The 22,279-nt window shown below is 34.8% G+C and overlaps 1 protein-coding gene across 1 annotated transcript in view; it reads right to left on the reverse strand.

Annotated features, from left to right (window-relative positions):
- LOC111438054 overlaps positions 1-22,279 on the reverse strand; it is an 82,389-nt gene that overhangs the window by 28,291 nt on the left and 31,819 nt on the right. Inside the window, exons 11-33 of the mRNA XM_023076009.1 lie at positions 21,542-21,634; positions 20,972-21,293; positions 20,763-20,867; positions 20,592-20,687; positions 18,661-18,728; positions 17,337-17,457; positions 15,622-15,828; positions 15,317-15,517; positions 15,115-15,224; positions 10,795-10,891; positions 10,609-10,707; positions 6,969-7,130; positions 6,815-6,889; positions 6,240-6,725; positions 5,822-6,163; positions 5,599-5,730; positions 4,137-4,250; positions 3,877-4,061; positions 3,652-3,760; positions 3,305-3,448; positions 2,908-3,192; positions 1,293-1,943; positions 1,032-1,208 (exon numbers count right to left, since the gene is read on the reverse strand). Of these exons, the coding sequence (XP_022931777.1) occupies positions 1,032-1,208; positions 1,293-1,943; positions 2,908-3,192; positions 3,305-3,448; positions 3,652-3,760; positions 3,877-4,061; positions 4,137-4,250; positions 5,599-5,730; positions 5,822-6,163; positions 6,240-6,725; positions 6,815-6,889; positions 6,969-7,130; positions 10,609-10,707; positions 10,795-10,891; positions 15,115-15,224; positions 15,317-15,517; positions 15,622-15,828; positions 17,337-17,457; positions 18,661-18,728; positions 20,592-20,687; positions 20,763-20,867; positions 20,972-21,293; positions 21,542-21,634 (4,381 nt within the window). The remainder of the gene's footprint in view (positions 1-1,031; positions 1,209-1,292; positions 1,944-2,907; positions 3,193-3,304; positions 3,449-3,651; positions 3,761-3,876; positions 4,062-4,136; positions 4,251-5,598; positions 5,731-5,821; positions 6,164-6,239; positions 6,726-6,814; positions 6,890-6,968; positions 7,131-10,608; positions 10,708-10,794; positions 10,892-15,114; positions 15,225-15,316; positions 15,518-15,621; positions 15,829-17,336; positions 17,458-18,660; positions 18,729-20,591; positions 20,688-20,762; positions 20,868-20,971; positions 21,294-21,541; positions 21,635-22,279) is intronic.

The following is a 22,279-nucleotide window of genomic DNA, read 5'->3' on the forward strand; positions in this document are numbered from 1 at the left end:
AAAAAAAAAAAAAAAAAAAAAAAAAAAAAAAAAAAAACCAAGATGCTGGAGTGCAAACCACGGAGTCTCTTGTAGACTCACAAAAGGAACTTGGATTTAATTATGAAAGCACGCCAGTTGACAGTCTTGTAGGACGCCTAATTCATCTTTGAACACATGCCCAAATATTGTATTTGCTGTCAGCATAGTTGGTCAATGTATGCACAATGCTAATGGAAAACACATGGAAATTATATACTGATTTCTTAGATATCTGAAGATGTCTTTAAGAAAACTACTACTTTTTAGAAATACTTGCAAGAACCGATGCAGACTAGCTAGGTAATATTATAAATCAAAGGTCTACCTTAGGTTATTGCACATTTGTATGGGGTAATCTTGTACCATGGAAAAGTAAAAGGCAGTTTGTGGTTGCAAGAAGTGGTGCTGAGGCAGAATTTAGAGCTCTTGCTCATGGCATGTGTGATGGATTATGGATGCAAAAAGTTGTTTATCTCCAATTCAAATAATATGTGACAATCAAGCCAGAAATAAGCATGGCAAAGAATCCAATTCACAATGTAGCACAAAACATGTTGAAATTGATCGACACTTCATCTCAAAAAAGGTGAACAATGAAGTAGTTCAACTTAACTATGTGCTTACCAACCAACAGCGAGTGGTATCCACACCAAGCATTACCAAGACCTAACTTTGAAGATTTGAATGACAAGTTGGGATTGCAACATATACAACCCACCTTGAGGATGAGTGTTGGAATTAATGTCAAAGTAACGATATTCTCAAATATCAAATTAGAAAATCATCTCCTCCTTAATTTTTGTAATTTTTAGGTCTTTTTATGTTTGTATTAGGATGTCATTTTTTTTTATTCTTTTTCTTTCTAGGATAGTGACTAATTAATTATTTTTTGTTTTCCTCCTCCTTTGAAGACTGTGACTAATTAATTGTATTTATTCCGATGAGCCTGGTGCTGTAGGAAATAGATAAATCACATTGCAAGAGCTAATCAAGATAGTTCAGTATTCAACCTGCAATTCAATAGTATACTCAGTAGACTTGTTGCTGGTGATATCTTGAGATTGTACTTCATGAGGGCTTCGCTGGACGACATTATCCCCCAACTCCAAGTACACCTCATCCTGCTTAGATGCTGAATAACTACTGTTGGTACCCATAAAAACACAAGAATCCAAAAATTGTCCACCCTACAATGATTAAAGGTATTGTTTAAGTTAAATTTTAATGCAAACAATAGAAGTTAACAGAAAATTATGGGCAAGGAATAATACTTTGATAATGATGTTTTTGAACTGCAATTTCTTCCCATTCCCAACATATATCATTGCCTCCTTACTAGGTGCTGAGAGTTCAACTCCGTTTCTATCTGTTAGGTGCATTACTCCACCATTACCATCATAGATGAAATGGTCAATATTTTCATCATCTGCTACTAATGGTTTCCCAGGAGATATATGCAGTTTAGAAGATGGCTGCATATAAGGTGACTGATCCAAGATAACAGCATCAGTAACATGAAAATAGCTCTTATCTTCCTCATCTGATAATATACTGCCAACGGTTGGAACAAAAAATTCAACAACAGCCAGGAGAAAATCAAGTGCAACAAGAAGTTGAGGCTTTTGAACTGATAACGAGACAAATGTTGAAAACTGAGTGAATTTTGCATCAAGAATAAGCATTGTAGGAACTGCTTTAGAAACATTTTCATCTATAGTACTTGCATCACTTCTGAATTGATTCTGCTCATCAGTCGGTATGTGCAGCTGAACTGTGCCAGTGCTGTTAGCAATTCCTATTGCCCGCCTGAATTCCTGTTCAATTCCATCACGTTCATCAAGAACAGTGAAATCCTTGAGTGTTGCTGAAAGAAAACCTTCACCGTTTGTATTGGAGTTGTATAATACCCATGCCTTATTAGCCTGCAAAATACAATTTAAAAGCAGATCACATAAAGAATTGCTAATGCAATATATGAAATATAGAATCTACTCGAGATACCGAAGGAAAAGCTGAAAATTTGACGTGGAACAAGAACTATAGAAGTGAAAAGGACATATTTGATAAATGGGCCTAGAATAAAGATCTTTAAAAATAAAAAGGAAAAAGCGTGGGATAATATATTTAACTTTTCTTTAAAAAAGATGAGCTTCATTTATAATATAATGTTCTCATGTCTTTGATTTCTTACTCACGGAATTTTATTTTGGTGGGTCTAGTTGGAGCCTTGTGGCTTCTTATTGCTGCTGTCCCCAAATCCTTTAGTTTGTTGGCTCATTGTTTCTGATTTTATTTTTACATCTTTCTTGGTAGTAATGCTCCTACTTGAGTTGCTTGTTTTTTTTTCCTTCTTTTTTTCCTTTCTTTTTCCTCCTCACTCATGAAGTTTGTTTCCTAACATTTCCTTTTCATAAAATTCAAAAAAAAAAAAAAAAAAAAAAAAAAAGAAGTTAAAGCTTGTTGAGATAGTAATTATATTTTGTTAGTTCGTTGTCATCCTCGTGAAGGATAGTCTTTTGTACTAAGAACTTTGAACACTGCATAGTCCCTTAAGAGTGTTCCCTCGCTTGACCAACTCATGGATGATGTTTGACTACTCACAGTATCGTGAACCCTAAAATAAAAAATGCATTGCATTTATCCCTTTCTTTACTCCTAACGAACTAGCGAGCGTTTATACAAGTGTCCTCTCTTGTACTTATTCTCTAATTCAATATATCATCCACTTTCCTTTCCTAAAAAATAAAACTAAAATTGAATACTGCTACCCATAATGAAATAAGGAGTTCATTTTAGGAGAGTTACTTAGAAACTATGTTTAAATTACATGGATCCTAATATTGAAAATTAGCTGCAGGAGGGAAAATTTAGTTAGTGATGCAACACCTGCACAGTGGCTAACGATGCATCTCCTGATATTCCTGCACGTAAGCTCAACTGAACCAGGTCAATATTTACAGAGAGTTTCATTGACACTGAGGACGGTTCACTTGTTTCAGATTCTGTCCCATCTAGAACCTGGCGAGTAGCAGGTTCTATTATATCAGCTGAAGAAGCATTAATTTTTTTTAATGGAGGCACCACGTTTGCTGTCTCAGAGATATTTGACATTGCACATTCAGTAATAATCTGGTACTCTCTGTTTGAAAGAACTGCTTTCAACACTTCAATCTGATAAAATGACAGCCGGAGAAGAAAAAAGAAAAAAAATTTAATTGCATCTGTAACCAGACTTATTGTAGAAGAATACTTTCATGAAAAATGGAATAGTTGATATGGCTACCTGAATTCCAACTTCTAAACTTGGTATTTGGTGCAACAAATCCCGAAGTGACCTGCGGACGACCACTGAAACCCCCTTGACATCTTCAATTATGCTTTCCCCTAATTCCGCACCCACGGCAACATTTAAATTGATATCATCGATCTGAATATCATACAGTGGTCAGACTGCGACATTGTTACAATCTAACGCTATTCAAAAAACTAATTCTGCGCCACATAAGAAAATTGCCGATAATTTTATTGTTTGAGAAACCTTTTTCCATTCCAAAATTAGTTCAAAGGCCATTTTTACACAGATATTGTGCTGATCAACAATTTTTCAAACAAATCCCCAATAGAACTCACCATTACAGTTAAAATTTCCAGATGCACGGCGCTCATGTCTGTTTTACTCCCAGAAATCCACTGAAATGTGTTCTGAATGGTAATGTGGACAATATCAAGCTTCAAATAACTGCCGAAGAAAAATCAGGACATGTAAATAATTATAATAAAGGAAAGACAATACCCGCTAATAAATATACATGTCATATGAAATGTTGAAACGATGACATATGCATTAAAACTCACTCAAGACTGTCTGTCCTTCGAGGCATTAATATTATAGGCTTTGAAAGAGAAAGATCCAACTTCAAAGCAGGTGAGCCTTCTATTTCAGTAGTTGTAAACCACTTCTCTGAATTTGTTACTTGATCTTTTAACTTCACAACACCCTCAGCATTTTCTGGGACGAGACCCACAAAGTAACTAACAACCTACAAATAATTTTATGACTATGAATAATAGAATCGCGTAAAACATGGAAAGATAATAATCAGTATAAGGATTACCTCCTGGATGAATCGATTCAAATACACAACGCGTACTTCTGAAAGCTTCCCCAGGAGACTGTATTCATAACCATTATAATCTTCATCATCGACATTGTACGAAGAAAAGAAGAGCTGCAATATGTAGCAAACTTCAAAAAAAAGAAACACCATAAACTTAAAATTGTAAAATGCAAGGAACAATTTTTATACTTGCATTATTCTCTCAAACCACGCACACAAAAGCAGAGTACAAAAAACTTTAATGTCTACGGGATATACACTGAAATGAAAGATATCTACAAGTCTGAACCACACAGCATCCACCAACTAACAGAAAAGAAAGATATGATGAGCATCTTCCAAACTATTTTTTCAGAGACAACACCAATCAGCATTTAAATACCAACTCATTCTGCGCCATTCATTGTCATTTATCTTTGAATCATTTGTTCAATGCTTCAAGTTATCTTCGACTAACCAAACTCATATTTATATATTCCTATCAAAGAGGGTTGGATCAGTGTTCCATGTATCAACCGACATTAGGTGATTTTAGTGTCGTTTCACAGGTGTTATTAGTATACTTGGGAGGAATTTCAGGATTTTTATAGAAGTTGAAGATCCCATTTCTAACTCACTTTAGATGAATACTACAAGAATTTTTTTATTTTTTATTATTATTTCTTTTAGAGAAGGAAAGAAAAGAAAGAAAAGAAAGAAAAGAAAGATGGTCATTTATCTAGCAAAGAGAACAAATAAAAAAATATATATATATATATAAAATGTTAGACTGGAAGAAAGCAGGTAGAAAAAACAAAACAAAGATCGAAAAAATCAGAACTCTACTAGAAATCCTCCAATTCGTTACTAATATCTTGAAAAAGAATAACCCGCGTAGATGCTTAGAAAGAGAACTCCAGCTGGAGACCTCAATTCGTACAAGTTGTGTAAGCACACCTATGATATTTAGTTTGCATTGTAGTTTAGGTTACTTTGTTTTTCTGTTACTTATATTCTTTACATAGTTCTGCCTTATTCCAAAATGAAAATATTAAAATACAGAATCTTCAAGCTACTACACACTGCTACTCATCGTTTCTTCTATTCTCCTCAATACCCATTAATTTACTTCCGTTCTGAACAAATTTTAGGAGATCTGAAGTTTGACTCCTATGCTTTACAAATAACAATTGGGAGATATGCATTCACTTTCATATAATCTCAAAGACATGCAATCGTAAATATTTTTTTATACAAGACACTGAGGAGAACTATCATAAATCGAAAGGGAAATCAATACAGTGTAAGATAATAATAGGCCAAAAGGATAAAAAGAACAAAATGTCGTCCCACAAATGATAATGCAAGATTGCCACTGTCTACATGCTCGTAAGATTAATAGATATTCATACATACATATGAATGTGCGTTGGAGGGAGGGAGGGAGGGCGAGAGGGAGAGAGAGAGAGAGAGAGCGAACCTCAACAAAAGAACTGCCACCAGGATTTCTCATATCGCATGCCCAATAATATATGTGGCTGCTTGAAAGACTATCATCACTTATTCTCAGATTTCCAAGGGCAGCCTCAATACTAAAAGAGGACGGAAACACCTGAAAGGAAGAAAAGGAGAGATCTCAAGAACAATCAAAGTTTAAAAATCAATACGTCTATTGGAGTAAGATTGGGACTTTGAAACAAAACCTTGATATTAGCAAGCAAGTTGTCTTGAAACAAACTTGCTAGATTACTTTCATTTTCCTTCACTAGAAAAATTTGTGCACGAGCCATCTTCAATTCTAAACTGAATACAACTCTAGACCTCCCTTTTCCTAGCAAACCTTTCACAATGCCATCCTCCATGTTTTTTGGAATCTGTTCATCCTCTTCGATTTGGCTATTATGCTTTATGATGCTTGATGATGAATTATCACTCAATGATTCACAACTTTCTTCCTCAAGGTTGATGGCATTGGCAAACTCAATAAGGGCTAAAACTGTGGGTCTACGACAGAAAAATGACAATGTAGCCAAGGTAACAGAAACCTGGGACAATAATTCAATATTTTAAATTCAAAATCCAAGTGGATAATATATAATCGAGCGAGAGATAGGGACAGACCTGTTTGTCTACATCATAGTATCGAGGAGAATTTTGGTCATAAAATGCTATTTGAGCTTTTACAAAATTATCTAATGTAACAGGTTGCTCATTATCCGCATTATGAGTTTCAGAGACACCAGGTGGAAGCAAACCTGCAATACGTGAAAAACTGGGGGGTGCAAAATTTTTCAATTGGACAGAACTTTGAGATTTTACATAATCGAGTCCTTTTCCAGGTGATTGCATCTGATAATCAGCATAGTCAACCAAGGTTTCAGGTGCCTCGAAGAATTTCTCATCACCTTCAATTTGAGTCGAATCATTGTTATCAGAACCTTTATTTTTTGAATAGTCAAAAAACGAAGGTGTCTCTTCCCCATGAACAAATGATCTTGCCAAATAACAAGATTGAGAACTGGTCTTCGAACAAACTAAGTCTTCAATTTCCAAAGACTTCAGTATAGTGCCAATGAACATGTCATCTGACCTAATCGACAACTCAACCTATTTTGCACAAATGTATCACTTAGAAGAGAATCTGAAAAACATACATAGAATATAGGTAAATAAACAAACAAATTAAAATTATGTACCTGACCACCAATTGCCCGGAACTCAATCAAATGTCTCTCTTCTGCAAGAAGGACCTTCTCAAAGTCCTGGTCATGCTGAAAAGGGAATGACAATGAACATTTTTAAAAAGTATTGTGAAGTAAATTTCAAAAACAACGAAGTTTTCTGACATACCTGATTACTAGAACTGAAACAGACTTTAAGTTCATCAAGAGAACCAGTCAGAAAAACCCTCTCTATAGATGAATCCATCATATTATCACTTTCATCTGGTTCAACTTCCGAGTCCTCGGAGTTTGAGGAAGTTTCAGATAGACCCAAAATAGGAGCCGAGGCCTATACAAATATTAAGGTAATTCTTAAATATCACTAAAAATTCAATTAAAAAAAACTGACAGCAGAATTTGTAATTATCAGTTGATTTCATTTGATGAAGTCATTGCTAATCCAACAGTTGATTTAGTTAATTAAACCAAATATGAATATTTCATTGATTAATGAAAAAGAATAATTAAAAAAAAAAAAAGATGAAAGGCTTTATAACAACTCCCAAGTAGTTAAAAAAATAAAAACCAAACCAAAATCTTAATAATGCAATGTCAGCGATGTAAGCAATGTGAAACATCCTAATTAATATAAATAACATCAAAAGGGTAATTATGATGTAGTAGGGTATCTTGGTCAATTACTTAATTAATAAGTATAAGGATTATTTTCTTGGTTAATTAGTATTAGGATTGATTTCTTTGGTTAATTAGTATTAGGATTAAAAGACCCTTCCCTTCTTGGAGTTCGCTCTCTCCTCTCTCCTCCTAACCCTTTCGTTTCCAAAATTCTGGTCACCATACCGTTTAGCCTCAGACCACTGAAGATGCATCTGACTGGTCACCTTCGGTCGCCAGTCCCTGTTGTTTCTGTTTGTCGCATGCCAAACATCTTCCTCCGAAGTTTTGTCACCCCTCAATCATCCTGCCTTTGTTTTCTTTTAACCTTAGTCACCTCCATATTGGTTTTTTCAGGCATCGTCTGGTCGCTATCTCTTCAATTTTCTTCTTTAAACTCTAGCCACTCCTCCTCCCCATCAGTTCCCAATATCATTTTTATGTCGTCTTCGACCACCGTTTCCCATTCCCTTTTTTTCTCTTCTTTCTTTCTCCTCCTCTCATCAACTAGTTCATCATTTTCCCTCCTCCCCCATCCGCTCCTTCAACTGCCGCCGCCAATCCATTTACATGTAGGTGATGAGTTGTTGTACGTGTAACCTTTACTTTTGCATTTGATATGAAAATGACATGATTTTTATTAGATATATGAAGAACAAGCTGACAGATCCCCTCTATACCACACATCTTATTTGAGCTAAAAACTCTCTAATTGAATTGTTGCAAAATCCAGTGCACATTTTTTCATAAGGAAGTTAGGATGTCTCCAAGACTATTCATTTGGTCAAGTTTAGATCTCCCCAAAGATGGAGACTGAAATGATCATATGGCCAAAGATGTTGAATTGAATTTTATTTCTTTACATGATAAGTTGCATAAGTTAATGTTTTTTTTTATTCAAGAAGGACCTTCGGGCTATGCAAACAAATAATATTTGGTCTTCTCAGCCGTTTATTCAGATTTTGATCGTTTCCAAACCTACACTTCACGTCTCTAAAATGATAAATAGACATTGAAGCCTACCACCTTCTTAATAATTAGAAGAAAGATTGTTCTGATATCTCTGAAAATTCAGAGACTAATTTAGACATTTTGAAAGAAGCTTGTATTCGACTCTTCACTTCCTCTCCAAAGTTACAGCAATCTCCTTTACAATCTACTAACTCTTCTACTCTTTGAGTGGTCACTCCACCATGTTCAAATGTCACTTTAATCAAAGGTATCATTAGCTATTCCACCACTAAGGATGTTATCGCCTTAGGTATTCCACCACCTTTCCCACTACAAAGAATTCTATTTTCTCTCCAATCGTTCATAATATGAATCCGATGAAACATCTGATATTAGTGTGAGCAGTGAAGAATTTAGAGCACATTCAGTCAATATAGAGATCGATGAATTTTTGTTGAAGACTTTCACCGAAACATACTATCTGTTAGTCACTTTTGCTCGAAGCCAAGCGTTCTTTTCCTTTATTTCGTTGTTTTGTTTGTATAATTATTTTAAACTCTTTGTTGAAAAAGATTTGGTATTATTTGGATAGATACTTATATACATTTTTGTAATCTTTTTTAGTTGTTTATTTCCATTCCTCTTAGGAAGCTTCGCATCTTTCGAGCATTAATCACTTTTCATTTCTTGATGATCGTTTCTTAATAATATATATATATATATATATTAAGATTAAGATTAGTTTGTTTTCCAATTCTCTATGTATCGATAATTCTCTCTCTATATATATTTAGATTGATTCTATTTGAAAAAATTCTGAAGTATTCTTCTTATACAGAATAATTGATTGAGCATCCCAAATTTGATGTGTTGTTTCAAATAAAAAGAAATTCTTACCTATTTCATTAGACATAGAATTACCTAGCCACCACATGACCATTATATTTTCAACTTTCCACTTCTTGAATTCAAGATCGGTTGGTTTGAGCAGCACATGCTCATTCGAGAAATAATTGTCGTTACCCTTACCAGAAATGAATATTCTAATTGATTGCAACCACTGAATATAACTGTGGCCACTAAATTTGACTTGGGATCAGAGAAGGTGAAGATGAATCATACCTATGTGGATGGAGACAAGTTCGGGAGGTTTGGAAGAAGAGGAAGACACATACCTGTGCGGATGGTCTAACACTAAACAGAGGAGTCGAACTCAGTCATAGAGAAGGAAGATGTACAGAAGGTACTAATAAACCAAAACTAACATTCACGATGGAGGAAGGAAAAACTCAAGCAAATGCCATTGGAGATCAAGCTCTAACGTCGAAGACCACTAGAAGTTGCAGAGGAGACCCGTGTTAAATCGTGTGTTGAAGACCCACGATCAAGAATAGGCCAAGGGGAAGTCGTTCGGCTATGATGTTCGGCAGTGATGGCAGCAACGATAGAAAGGGTGGTGGTGGCTAGGGTTTAACAAATTACGGTTTTATTGTTTTGTTGTGCTCATCTAGCATAATGTTATATGATACTTCTTTTCATATTTACAACTAAAACCAACATTAGACTGAATACAATAAGAGTAATTCAAAGAATGTACAATATATATATATATATAACCTAATCATAAAACCATAAAAAGTGACCAAAATAAGAAAGAAATAATTTAATACAAGTGTACAAAGGGAACCTAAGTAAATGAGAGTAAAAAGACCTTGAAGGACAACATATATTTACAATAAAATAACCTTACTAATACAAGCACTATAACAGTTATTAGAACTAGTTGCTAATAGAAAAATATCCATAAAAACATATAGATGATTAGTAAAAACAAAAAATCAGCTCTTACACCGTCAGCACACCCATATAAGTTGAACTATCTTACCTCAATTTCAAGGATTTCTTATAAAATCCGAAAAGATCGTTATGATTAGTAAAACAACATTATATGTAAGCTGATGAGAGATGAAACCAAGAGAAAAGAAGAGTACTTAATTATTCTCACAGTTGTTTTGAACGAGACATTTACATACATTAGAACTCAGAACAACCACACACAGCACAAGCAATTATAAAAACAGTATAATGTGGAAGATCCCTAATGAAATAAAGTAACAAGAAGTAAACTAATCTGCATCTCATCAAAACCCAAATGAAAGACAAACACAAGTAATGACATAATCCAACAGATAATCACATACCGAAGCACGATATATAGCCCCTTGCAAGCGGTTTTGCCAAATTTTTCTTGAAACATCGGAATCACACCTCAATATGAGGGCACTAGCATCCTCCACAACCTAAACCCAACACAATTATAAAGCTGAGTGAGCAAGATGCTCAACAGAGATCAATCATGTACACAAATAGCATAAAACAATTTTAACCTTAATATTTGATCGTGAAGCACCATGAACAGCCAAAACATGTTGCACATCCCCAACCAACTCTGCCGGCAGTTGAACGGTTTGTTTTCCTCTTAAGCTTACCCAGATCAATAAAAAAAGCACTTAAATCAGAAAATATAGCTACATCAAATAAAATTAAGGATAATGCTAAATCATATAGCTAGTTGACTGTTGCAAGAGAAGGCAACACCACCAATATAGCTTCATATAAATGCACTTCTCTAATCAGTCACATTAAAGACAGAAAGAAACAAGAGATTTCCTCTGAAGCCCAATGGACTATGAAAACACCATGCATTTTAGTGCCAAATTCCCCAGCTAAACCAACCCTATTTGGTGGCTTCAAGGAAAAGGATCCTTCCTCTCATCTTCATTTTTAACCTTGTTTTAGAAGAGAGATAAATAATACTATAGGAAAGTCCATGCACAGTACTTCACATTAATTTAATTAAAAAATTTTAAATTACAAGATATGAACTTATATACGTGATATAATCAATAAATACAACGAATGTTCAAAGGAGACAAACTCCTAAATGTGAAGTATATAAAGAAAATATGGTATTCTAATGAAGGGAAATAAAAGCATCCAAATTCGACAAGAAATTAAAAATAAATAACTATTCTCCAATTTTTTTTGTTTTATTCGGGCAAGACGTTTTCATTGAAAAGATGAAAAGAGCGACTATCACTCAAAGTGTACGAATTCCAGAATGAGTGAAAATGAAAAAGTAAAGAGAAACAAAAAGAAACTACAGCCCATAACAAATGATAAACACAAAATTTTACCAAAGAACGAATACATCAAATTGAATCAAGAGAATTAGCATCGAACTCCCCATGAAAGTTGAAATAGACTTCTGAAAGCTCCATCAAGTATTGGCAAAAATCTCAATCTTCCTTTTAAGGAACTTTACTAATCAAAGAAGTTTCTCTTTTCGAATTCTATCCAATTTCTCGACTAGCACTAGATAGCAGATTTGACTCCATAAGAAATGTTGAAAATAAATCTCAAAGAGAGCCTTTGAAAATAAATTTTAGACTCCACCAAATATATATATATATATGTTGTCTTGAAAAACCTCATTAAATGTTGTCTTGAAAACAATCATGAATCCCCAACCAAAACATCATCTTGGAAGAAGGCAGAAGCCAAAAAGTCCAAAGTAAAAATGCAGTTGAACAGCTTTGCTTACTATTAAACAAAACGTGAAATTAATGTTGCCCATTAAACCACAGTATACGGACACCTCGTATTGTAAGAAAATAAATAAAAGATTTTTTCCAAGAAGAAAAAAAAAGGAAAGCAAGATGACTGTACAGGTTAGTTTCTTAACCTTCTCTTTAGCAAATTTGAAGCTAGCCATTTTCAACCGTTTATTATTTTAACTTAATTTAGGGCATATTGAAGAATTTTGGAGAAATTTAGAATATCCTCGAAGACCCGAAAAAGCTCGAGAAGTCTACAATCAAGTAGGTAACCATATGGAGCAAGTTTCTAAGAAATACTTGTAGGAGTCAATTAGGATCGAGGGCAATGATGGAGTATTATGTTTAGGAGACTAGTTTGACCTAGTCTCATGATAATTGTGCTTAGATAATGGGAACAGTTACCACTTAGTTCTATTTACAGTTATATATCTTCCGCAACATGATGTTGAACTCTAATAGATCATTAGACTTCTATGTTTTCCAATATGCTGCGGTTGGATCATTATCACTTAATGAGCATTTCGAGCATGTTGTATGCCCTTAAACATTTATTATGCATGATTTAGGGTTTGGATAGCCCGTTATTGCCTAGTTAAAAGTTGGACTATCGCTGTGTCATAGAGTGCTAGTTGTGTATCAATAGACTATGAGTTATTGTTTCACATATTATGGTCGTAGTACCTAGTCATGAGTTCCTTAGCCTCCTTGGGTTGACCAAATACCTTGTAGGGATGGATAGAGCACTACCCCAATTCGTGAACTAACCAATAGGGGTTAGGGTCTACTTGTTACACATAGCTTAGTTGTCACCCACAGATGATTTTAGGGTTCATAGAGGGTATACTACTAAAGTACTATCAATGGTGCCTAGTGGGAAGAGCAATGGTTTTTATTTACTGTTAAAGCCTGAGTGGCATAGTAATAGGTAGTTTTACTATTCAAGTCTAGAAAGTCAAAGTAACACGTAGCTACTATGTTTAAGACAGGTAGTTTTATTGTTCTAACTTGATGAGCGTACATAAGTAGGTAGGTTACTGTTTCAGCCTGAAAAGGCATAGTGACAAGAAGTTTACTAATCTTAAGAACACAGATGTTGCCCGATACAACTAGAGAGAATCCACTTATTAAAGATGAGTAGGTAGATGTGTATGGGATATGGTCACTGTTTCAAACAAAACGGACTCCCCCAAATTTATGAGTATTACCCTAAGGCCTTTCCATGGGCCACACCGACTCGAGGGGCATTTTGCGCAAGATTGTCGAAGCCTAGGTTATGAACCTAAGAGGGATTGAGTACTCCTTAAAAGAGGTATGCTAAGGGTTAGTTACACAGTGACCTACAAATCTTGGTATAGACGTTAAACCACAATTTGGCTAACACTAGAGACAGTTATGAGCACATAGTCTAAGTTTTCGACGTATAGGATTAAGTCCGACAAGAACCTACAAGTAGGTTGCTTACTGAGTATTTTTATACTGGTCCTTATTATTCTTTATTTTTCAAATGGACTGTAGACCACGATTGATGACGAGAGCATTCGTTGCCATGCAGCTGCAGGGGAGTGCCCTTCAAATCTAGTCGTCTTCCTTCTTATCATTTTATTATTATTTCAAATGCTACTTCTCGAAACGTAAGTATCTTTTATAAATCGTTTTGATTTGACTTCGCGGATATTACCTTTAAACTACTTTTATGTCACTTTGAATACATATTTAAATTTTAAATTCCTTGTGTCTCCTGTTTAACAAAAAAAAAAAAAAAAAATTTACGGCTCTTTTTACCCTTGAGTTTACGTGGCGACTTGTGATTCAAGGTATCGAAAATTGGGTAGTTACATATATTAAAGGGCTTCTTGGAAAATGACAACAACCAATAACCTCCAATTATGAAGGCAGCCAAATGTCAAAAGTTACACAAACCAAAAGCGCCTCTCCAAGACAACAAATGCCAAAGGAAAACTCTGAATATACCAAGACAAATAATCATCGAAGCAATGAAGTATTCATTGTGAATCATCTTAGCCATTTTTTAAGGAATTGAACGAAGCAATTTTTCCACATCCGTAAACGATAAAACTCAGAAGAGGACGTTATGGTAAACAGAGAAATGTGCCAGAGGGCTTATATATCTAACTCACACTCGATCAAACATAGCATAAACAATGTGTAGTTAGTCATTTTACGCATGGTTTGGGGGAGCCTCACCTTCAAACAACATATAAAGTGTTACGCTACCTAAAATGAACTTCAAGAAAAAGAATTATTCAAACGGAATAATTCTCTTGCGTTGGAAGCTGACACCGACGTTGACTATGTTGGATCAATAGTGGACAGAAAATCTACTATGGGATATACTTTTTTTTTGGAGGTAATTTGGTAACATAGAGGAGTAAAAAAATGTGGTTGCTAGATCTTTTGACGAATTAGAATTCCAATCTATTGCACAAAAGCTATATGGACTCTTATAGTTGAAGATAATCCTTGATGACTTACAAATTAAAGGAGAATGTTTGATAAAGTTGTACTGTGACAAAAAATTAGCTATCAAATTTGCACATAATCCTACCTAGCATGACAGGACAAAACATATTGAAATCTATCAACATTGTACATGGAGAAGCAAGAGAAGGGGATAGCATGGATTAGTTACTGCCCTCGCAACTTTAACTAATAGATACACTAACAGAAGGCCAACTCAATGTTTCATGAATTAGTATCCAAGCTAGAAATGGATAATATTTATTCCTCAGTTTGAAGGGGAGTGTTGAAAGAATAACCTTGAATTAAAAGATATTTGTGTAATCTCATTAAATAAGGGAAGTAGTTGACCTTCCTAATTTACCTCTATTATTGCCATGTATCTAAGGATTTATCTAGATTTATTGTTACCTTGTATGGATTTAATAAGATTTATTGTTACCTAATATCTAAAGATTTATTTGTTTTTTTATATATTATAAATAGGTTTATGCACCTCTCAATACATAATTTCTGGCGACCATTTCCAATTTCACATCTCTTAAAATGATATGTTCGGAATAGTAATGCATACAGCCGATTATGATCTAATTTGCATAGTATTTGAACCTGATATAGCGATTGTAAGATTTGGATCCTGGGCTTTCAATCAAGTAGAGATAGGGCCCTACTAGACAACAGTAGTGCAGTTGCCATTCAGCCTCCCTGTTTCCAACACCCTATTAACAAAATGGGAAATAATGAAAGAAATTACAGATTTATAAATAAGCAGAATATAGGAGATAACAACTCAAGGGATAGCAAGCACAACCTTCCTAATAAGAACAGATAGCCACCCCTCAAAGTCAGCTTGATTCCACGGTTGAGGAACATCTGAATTTGTATTATCCCCCTGGAAGATCTTCAGAATTTTCAACAGTCGATGATACCTTGCTGGTGAAAAGTGAAATCCTAACGAAGGCAATCGCACTGCAAGCCTTGTTGAAGGGTAAGACGGATTCTCCAATCGAATCTGCATTGAATAAGGCAAGTAAACATTAAAGGTTAAGCATGCCTACTGAATAGCATGTATAGGCAGCTCAGAAAATAAATACATACAAATTAGAGGAAGATTACCTGTTGCAGCGTTAAGATAACCCCACACTTATCAATAACAGGCAATATATTAATCTCTGTTACACGGGAAGATTCATGAATATCTTTGCCAAAAATTTGATTCCAGTTGTAATCGCCATCAACCAAAAAGGCAGAGACATCACTCAAGACCACATCAAATTGCAAATACATATCCAACTCTTGAGGAGACACGTTTTCATGTTCATCCTGTAGACATTAACCATGTGTAAGACCAATAATCATAACTGCATTTACAAAATTTGCCTTCTTTGAGGTAGCAACAGGCTGGTAATGTTCAAGAATACAAATTCCCAAAGAGGGTGAAGCGAAAAAGTTGAAATGGAATGAAAATAATAGCCAAAAGAGAGGAAATAGATGCATCACAGTTCACACAAATATAACTAGAAGAATACTGCTCACAAACTACAGAGAGAACACCACAGAGAAAGTCCTGCATTTGGCTATATCAAAACTCCGATAGAAATTTAATGCTTATTACGAAAACCTTTTGAATCTGCTCAAACCCATAATCAATGAGCCCAGGGAGGCAAAGCTGGCCCATAAGGTAGCTAATGAAAAAATTTCTTGATACATTCAAAAAGCTCAATACAAATAAACCATCTAGAATCACGAGGTTGAACAAGTTGTCACATAAGAACAAAGAAAGGTTAAATGACTTTGGCATGAAAACATAGAAAGAACATAGTCTGGATGGATTTTGTCTTAATAAGAAGAAAAACAGAATATATGACTTTTGTAGAAAAGTTGGAGCTGATTCTCCAATTGGTATCTTCCTGGCTTTTTCTGTCAAGTTTTGTCTTTTGGGTAGTGCTGAGGAGTTGCTCTTGCACATCGCTATATTTGGTCATAGCTTCGGATGTTCTTTGGCTATCTGGTTTTTCTTCCAGACTATTTCAGCGGATTTTTTTTTCTCCATTAAGTGTTTCCTCAACGTTTTAAGGCATTTGCAATTTAAAGGGGAATTTGTAACTTTGATGGTTCCTTAATTTTCTTTTTTGGTCGCTCCAGGTTTTCTGTGTTTACTCACGATTGTTGGATTTCCTTCACTTGACACTCCAATTTATTTATAAAAATAAATAAATAAATAACTCACTCACTAGAAGAAAATTTCCAACTTCAAAAAGATGTCCTTTCTTGAGTCAAGATCTGAAGACAGGATGAAGGCTAAAAGATAAAGATTAGGGAAAGCATAGAGAAGAAAAGGTGAGAGTACTTTTCTATCTTCATTTTCAGTTTCAGTTGGCTTCTTCGTGATCAACTTGAGGATAAGTTCATTTTCTCATGGGGTATGAAATTGATTTAACCGAATCTGGTATGAAATAATAAATGAGTCATTATTTCTAGGTTTTTTGTTTCTTTTTCTTTTTGTTGGTTGGTTAGCTAGGTTGGTAAGAAGAGGAATCACCCTATAAATTGAGCTTTCTTCATGCAGCGAGAGAGATTTTGTTGGAAGAAAGTTCTTAAGCAAGATTGATTTAAATAACTCTATTATTCATTTAATTATTATTTAGTGTCGTCTTGTCTTGCATTCAATTGTAATTGTTATTGTAATGGGATTTTGTTATCCAGATTATATTCTGTAATCTCCTAATTTAAAACAATATCAGACCCAAAGAAGAGGCAGAGACGTAACAAAATATCAGAGAAATAAATTTGAATGACAGCCCTTCTATTCTTTAAATACTAGTACAAACCTGTGTTCGAATCAACAAATTCCCCAAATCAATCAGAAGGTTTATTGAATTGATATCATCAAGATGAAACTCCGCTGGAATTGTAATCTTAGGAGCTGCAATATCCAAGTCCAACAGAAACCTAAAAGCAGATAAACATTATATGAGATAAATTTTACAATATTGTAGGTAGCATCTATAGGATAACTTGCATCTACACAATTAAATATCATAGGGTTTAGATATCTCCTTCATAATTCTTGATCTTTAATTCAATACAAAAATTAATTGGCTCCGATAAGGTTAGAAGGTTAAACGGAGGCTTTTTCTCCTCCTTTTTGTCTCATGCACAGTACTTCCTACCGTCAACACTTAATCATTTTGGAGCTTGCAAACATATTTTTATTTTTAATTGAGAGTTGAGATATACAATAATATAGATTCTTCCTTTGCTACGCAACCTAGATGCATTTTCTTCCTTCTTCGACACCATTTCCACTTGATTCAAGGATACTTGTATACAAGTTTGTTAGATCATAAATAAAACACTTGGTATTTTTATGTTCTTAAAATTGGTAACGTCCAATACATCCCATTTCCAATTCAAAGTGTTGTAAATGGGGATGGCTTCATTCCATTCAAACTCATACAACATTGCACATTCTACACAACCTTGCCCATATTCCAACTCCCGCCTGCAGCAATCTTCCTTGCCATCACGACCTACCTCTAGTGGTGGAACTACTTTCCGTTGGAAGTATGCCTATTGAAAGTACTTTAAGTCCATTGTTATAAAAGAAACAAATTTTCATTAATAGATGATAAGAAACAAGGTTCGAACATCCAATAACTGAATCAAATTTAAGACTTCTTTTTAACTGATATATGGAAAGAACACAAAATGGAAAAAAAATAAGCTCAATTTCTTTGAGTAAGTTTTGCAATGCTATGGCAGTCGTAAGCTAAAAGTATCTTTAAGTTGGCTTTGAGGGTTTATCGGATTTTTGTTTTTGGGGGCTGAAGATTTATAGAATTGGAAATTTGTAGAGGGCCAAAAAGTGGAAATCAGAATTAGTAGGGAGGAAATGACATATACTGGTTCGAGCATAGAACCTCATACATATGCAATTTACAACAATCAAAAAGAAAATAACCAGAACCCCATTCTACTTCATGACTGCCACAAAGACTGATTACTAGAGTGGTGAACCCCATGCAGCAGCAGAAACTTTTTCCAAATGAGTGCTCTTTCACGTTTTTAAGCATTCAAATGATGATTCAATATGATAAAATTATGTTCTAAAAACACAGACTAGAAGTCTCACAAAGGAGGAGAACCAGAAACCTTGAACGATCTTTCAATGCTCTATTCACTTGGAGCTGAGCAGTGCGCTTAACTTCCTCAATTGTCATCTACAAAACAATGAAACAATCAAAACACACATAAGTGGTACGGAACTTGCTAGGGCTTTATCAAAATTCGAATGATAAGCAACGACACCATAGTAAAATACATTGAAAGCAAGAAGAAAATGTACCACCTTCCATTATTATTCAACTTATTCACCTTCCATTACATTGACTCAAAAATCTTAAGAAAAATAATGGTCAATAACTTCTAAAACATAATATGCTCCCAATAAGTCGTACACAAGTTCTTGATTGAGATCCACCCACCACCCTTCAATAATTTCTAGAAAGTGTCCTTATCACTACATCACTTCTCACTCAGCAAAAGAAAATCACCATAGAGCTTCAATTATCCAGTAGGATGTTAAACCGTTCGGGGAGTTGCCAGCTTTAAGTTTGAATAAAGCCTTGTCCACCATGAAAGGATCGAGCAGAATACAAACCTTAAAATGATCTATTAAAGAACATTTAATCCCTTTCCCGTTCATAGAAAACAATCTAAATACAACCAATAGCTTGCTGAAAATTATGTTTACCACTTCATGATCCTTTCTTACCCAATGTAAATAAGAAGAAAGAGGGACTTGGACCTTTCTCTTCATAACTACACAGGAACTTCCACCTTCCATGATTGGCAAAAGCACAAAAGCAGTTCACAGGTCACAATTACACAGAACAACAAATTCAGGAGCTTTTAGCTAAAGGTTGCCCTGTTTTATAATTTTCCTACAACATCTATCAATTTGAATGAGCAAGCTAAATACATGACAACTGTGATTGTAGAGTTTCACAATGAGGCTATGGATCATTTGGAACAAACTACTGCCCGATATAAGGCCAAAGTTGATGAACACAAAAGTTTGAAGAAAGCTCAATTTCCTAAAGGAACATATAATAAGTTTCAGGCAAGTAAGTTTGACGCTATGCTGTTTTGCAGAAGGATGTAAATATAATGCCTATCGAATTGACTTTCCTGACAATTACAAGATCAATCCAGTCATCAAGATCGCGGATTTGTTTCCTTATCCAGCAGTTGATTCAAGGGCAAGCTGCATTTTTGGTAGGAAGACGCTGATGTAGTTATGTAGCTTCTTTATTTTTTCCATGGTTATTTCTTCTCTTTGTGAAGGACTGGAAGTGTTGGTCTCTTGGTTAAGTGTTAATTGCCATTGGTTAGAGTTAGTTTAGTTAGCAACAGTAACTTCAATTGTATTCACTACAGTATAAATACTAGTGATCTTTTACTGTTAAATGAAATAAAAGAACTCTGAGGTTTTATTTCTGGTGGTTGTACACTAAGTGGTCTCGGGATGGAGAAGCGAATAACGAATAAAGGTTGAGTCAAATGGTACCTTGGGGGGAGAAAGACGAATGGTCATGGGTTGTGAGCGGAGAGAAGATGTGTGGTTATCGGAGGGAGAAGAGAGACAATTGGTCAAGTGAACAACGACGACGATGGACGAGGCAGTAGCAGCAGTGTTAGCTGACAGTTAGGGTTAAGGATACAGGGTTAAGAGAGGAGAGAGATTTTTTATCTTGTTTGTGAAGCTCATAATAGAACATTATGATGACACCCATGTTCATCACAAACAATCCACCATTCCCTTTAATACCACATAGTCCGGAACTAGAAATTTCTGAACCTTTCGTTTCAAGTCATTAAGACCATACTTCAATATCAAGATACTCTTCATATTAATTTAACATCTGGATTCATATCAGAAACTTTTTTGATATCTTCAACAATTATAAGTACGATTGCCAATAAATTACATCAGTGACTCGGAAGTTTACCCAACTAAATTAGCAGGCCGTTAGAAGCAATATGTTTAACATTTCAATCGTGGGCAAAGATCAAAACTACACCTGCAAGGCGGCTGCTGTTTCCAATGCCACAGTCTGACCAACAGTAGCGCTGCTCTCAAAGAAGCTCAGAATTTGTTCGATGACATCTTTGAGATACTGGACAAAGGGGCTAATCAGCAGAAAGGCATGGAAAAAGAACTACAGTTGCAAAAGTATCAAGATGGAGCTTACGGTCATGTAACAAGGAGAAGCCTTCACAACCAAGCTCCAGTCCACTTTGACATCAAAAGGCTTGTAACAGAAGATACCAACCAATGAATCATGAGTAGCAGCACTCTGCAAAACACATATATTTCAGTGCTCCACTGCAATCAAATTACTTCGTCAAGCTTTTGGAAATATTAATTGTTCGCAAGTAAAAGGAAGGGTTTGAATCAGACCACAGCAAGGAGACCACTTGGCGAGGATAGTTGATATGACCCCAAATTGATGTCAAAAACTTTCGTTTCTGGAAAAAACTTCATGGAACAGTTCAAGTTTTTACATGACAATTCAGCAAGACAATGTTGTGCCTCATCAGTAAGCTTTGATGCATTACGGTTCATGTGAACCTCCAAAGAAGTAAGAAGAGCGTCCTCTTTGCTAGCATTTATGATGGAAATTGAATTTTCTTCTTCCTTATACCCTATAAATTTGTTCAGTTGTTCCCAGTCTTCTTGACTAAAAAATTGTTCCTCTTCATCTTTGAATGATTGATTGTTCCTGATCGAGTGCACACACCAAAGTATCCCTAAAATATTGACTATTTTGACTAATAATGAACTAGGTAAGATGGAATGATTAGAGAAAAAGTGTTCAATAATAGTCGGCTCTGTTGTGATTACACAGTAATTTTTTGGTAGTGGATCCATTATACAAAAAACTGTTTGTGATTGTTCTATAAAATATGAAACAAATTATGGTAGTTCTAGGAACGATATTATCTGAGTTATAGAGAGAAAACTAGATACCATCCAAATGACCACCAAGATTTCTTCGCTTTTGTTTTTTTCAAGTACTGGTCCGATTCCACCGTCTTTTGAACAAATTTGTGAGCAAGCATCCTACAAAATCAAATGATAACAGAAAACCTCATCAATAAAATGAAGGTGAATAAATCACAAAGTTTTTTTTTTTTTTTTACTTCACTAAATATCAAGAGGAATGTATGTATCTAACAAAATTATTGTCAGATTCACAATGATTTTAACAAGGTTTCTTCAAATGTACCACATCAGTAGGAGAAAGATGTCCATAAAAAGAAATAATCTTACAAATATATTCATATACTAATACAGCTAACATAACACCGTAAATAATAAAAACTACTGATTAACTAAAAGCATAAAAATAACACTCCCCTCAAGCACATTTGAAGATATTTTCTATTGCTAGTTTGTTGATCTGTTTGTTGAATCATAATTTTACTAACCTCTTCATTAACAAATTAGCGATCTACACAGTTGCGGAAGGCAGGGAGTACATACTACATTACTTTTTATTTAAACAAGAAACAAAATGTTCATTTATGATTGGAAAAGAAGAAAAATGTTCAGAGATACAATCTCCCAAAGGAGAGAAAGAAAAGCAGAAAAGGGGCTGCAAACTAGAACCCTTAAGAACGGAAACACTGACCAAAACCACTGCAACCAAGAGAATAGTTAAAAGGAAGAAATACAAAAGCACCAAAAAAAAAAAAAAAAAAAAAA

Source organism: Cucurbita moschata, unplaced genomic scaffold (genome assembly GCF_002738365.1).
Source record: "Cucurbita moschata cultivar Rifu unplaced genomic scaffold, Cmos_1.0 Cmo_Scf00070, whole genome shotgun sequence".
Classification (NCBI taxonomy): Eukaryota; Viridiplantae; Streptophyta; class Magnoliopsida; order Cucurbitales; family Cucurbitaceae; genus Cucurbita; species Cucurbita moschata.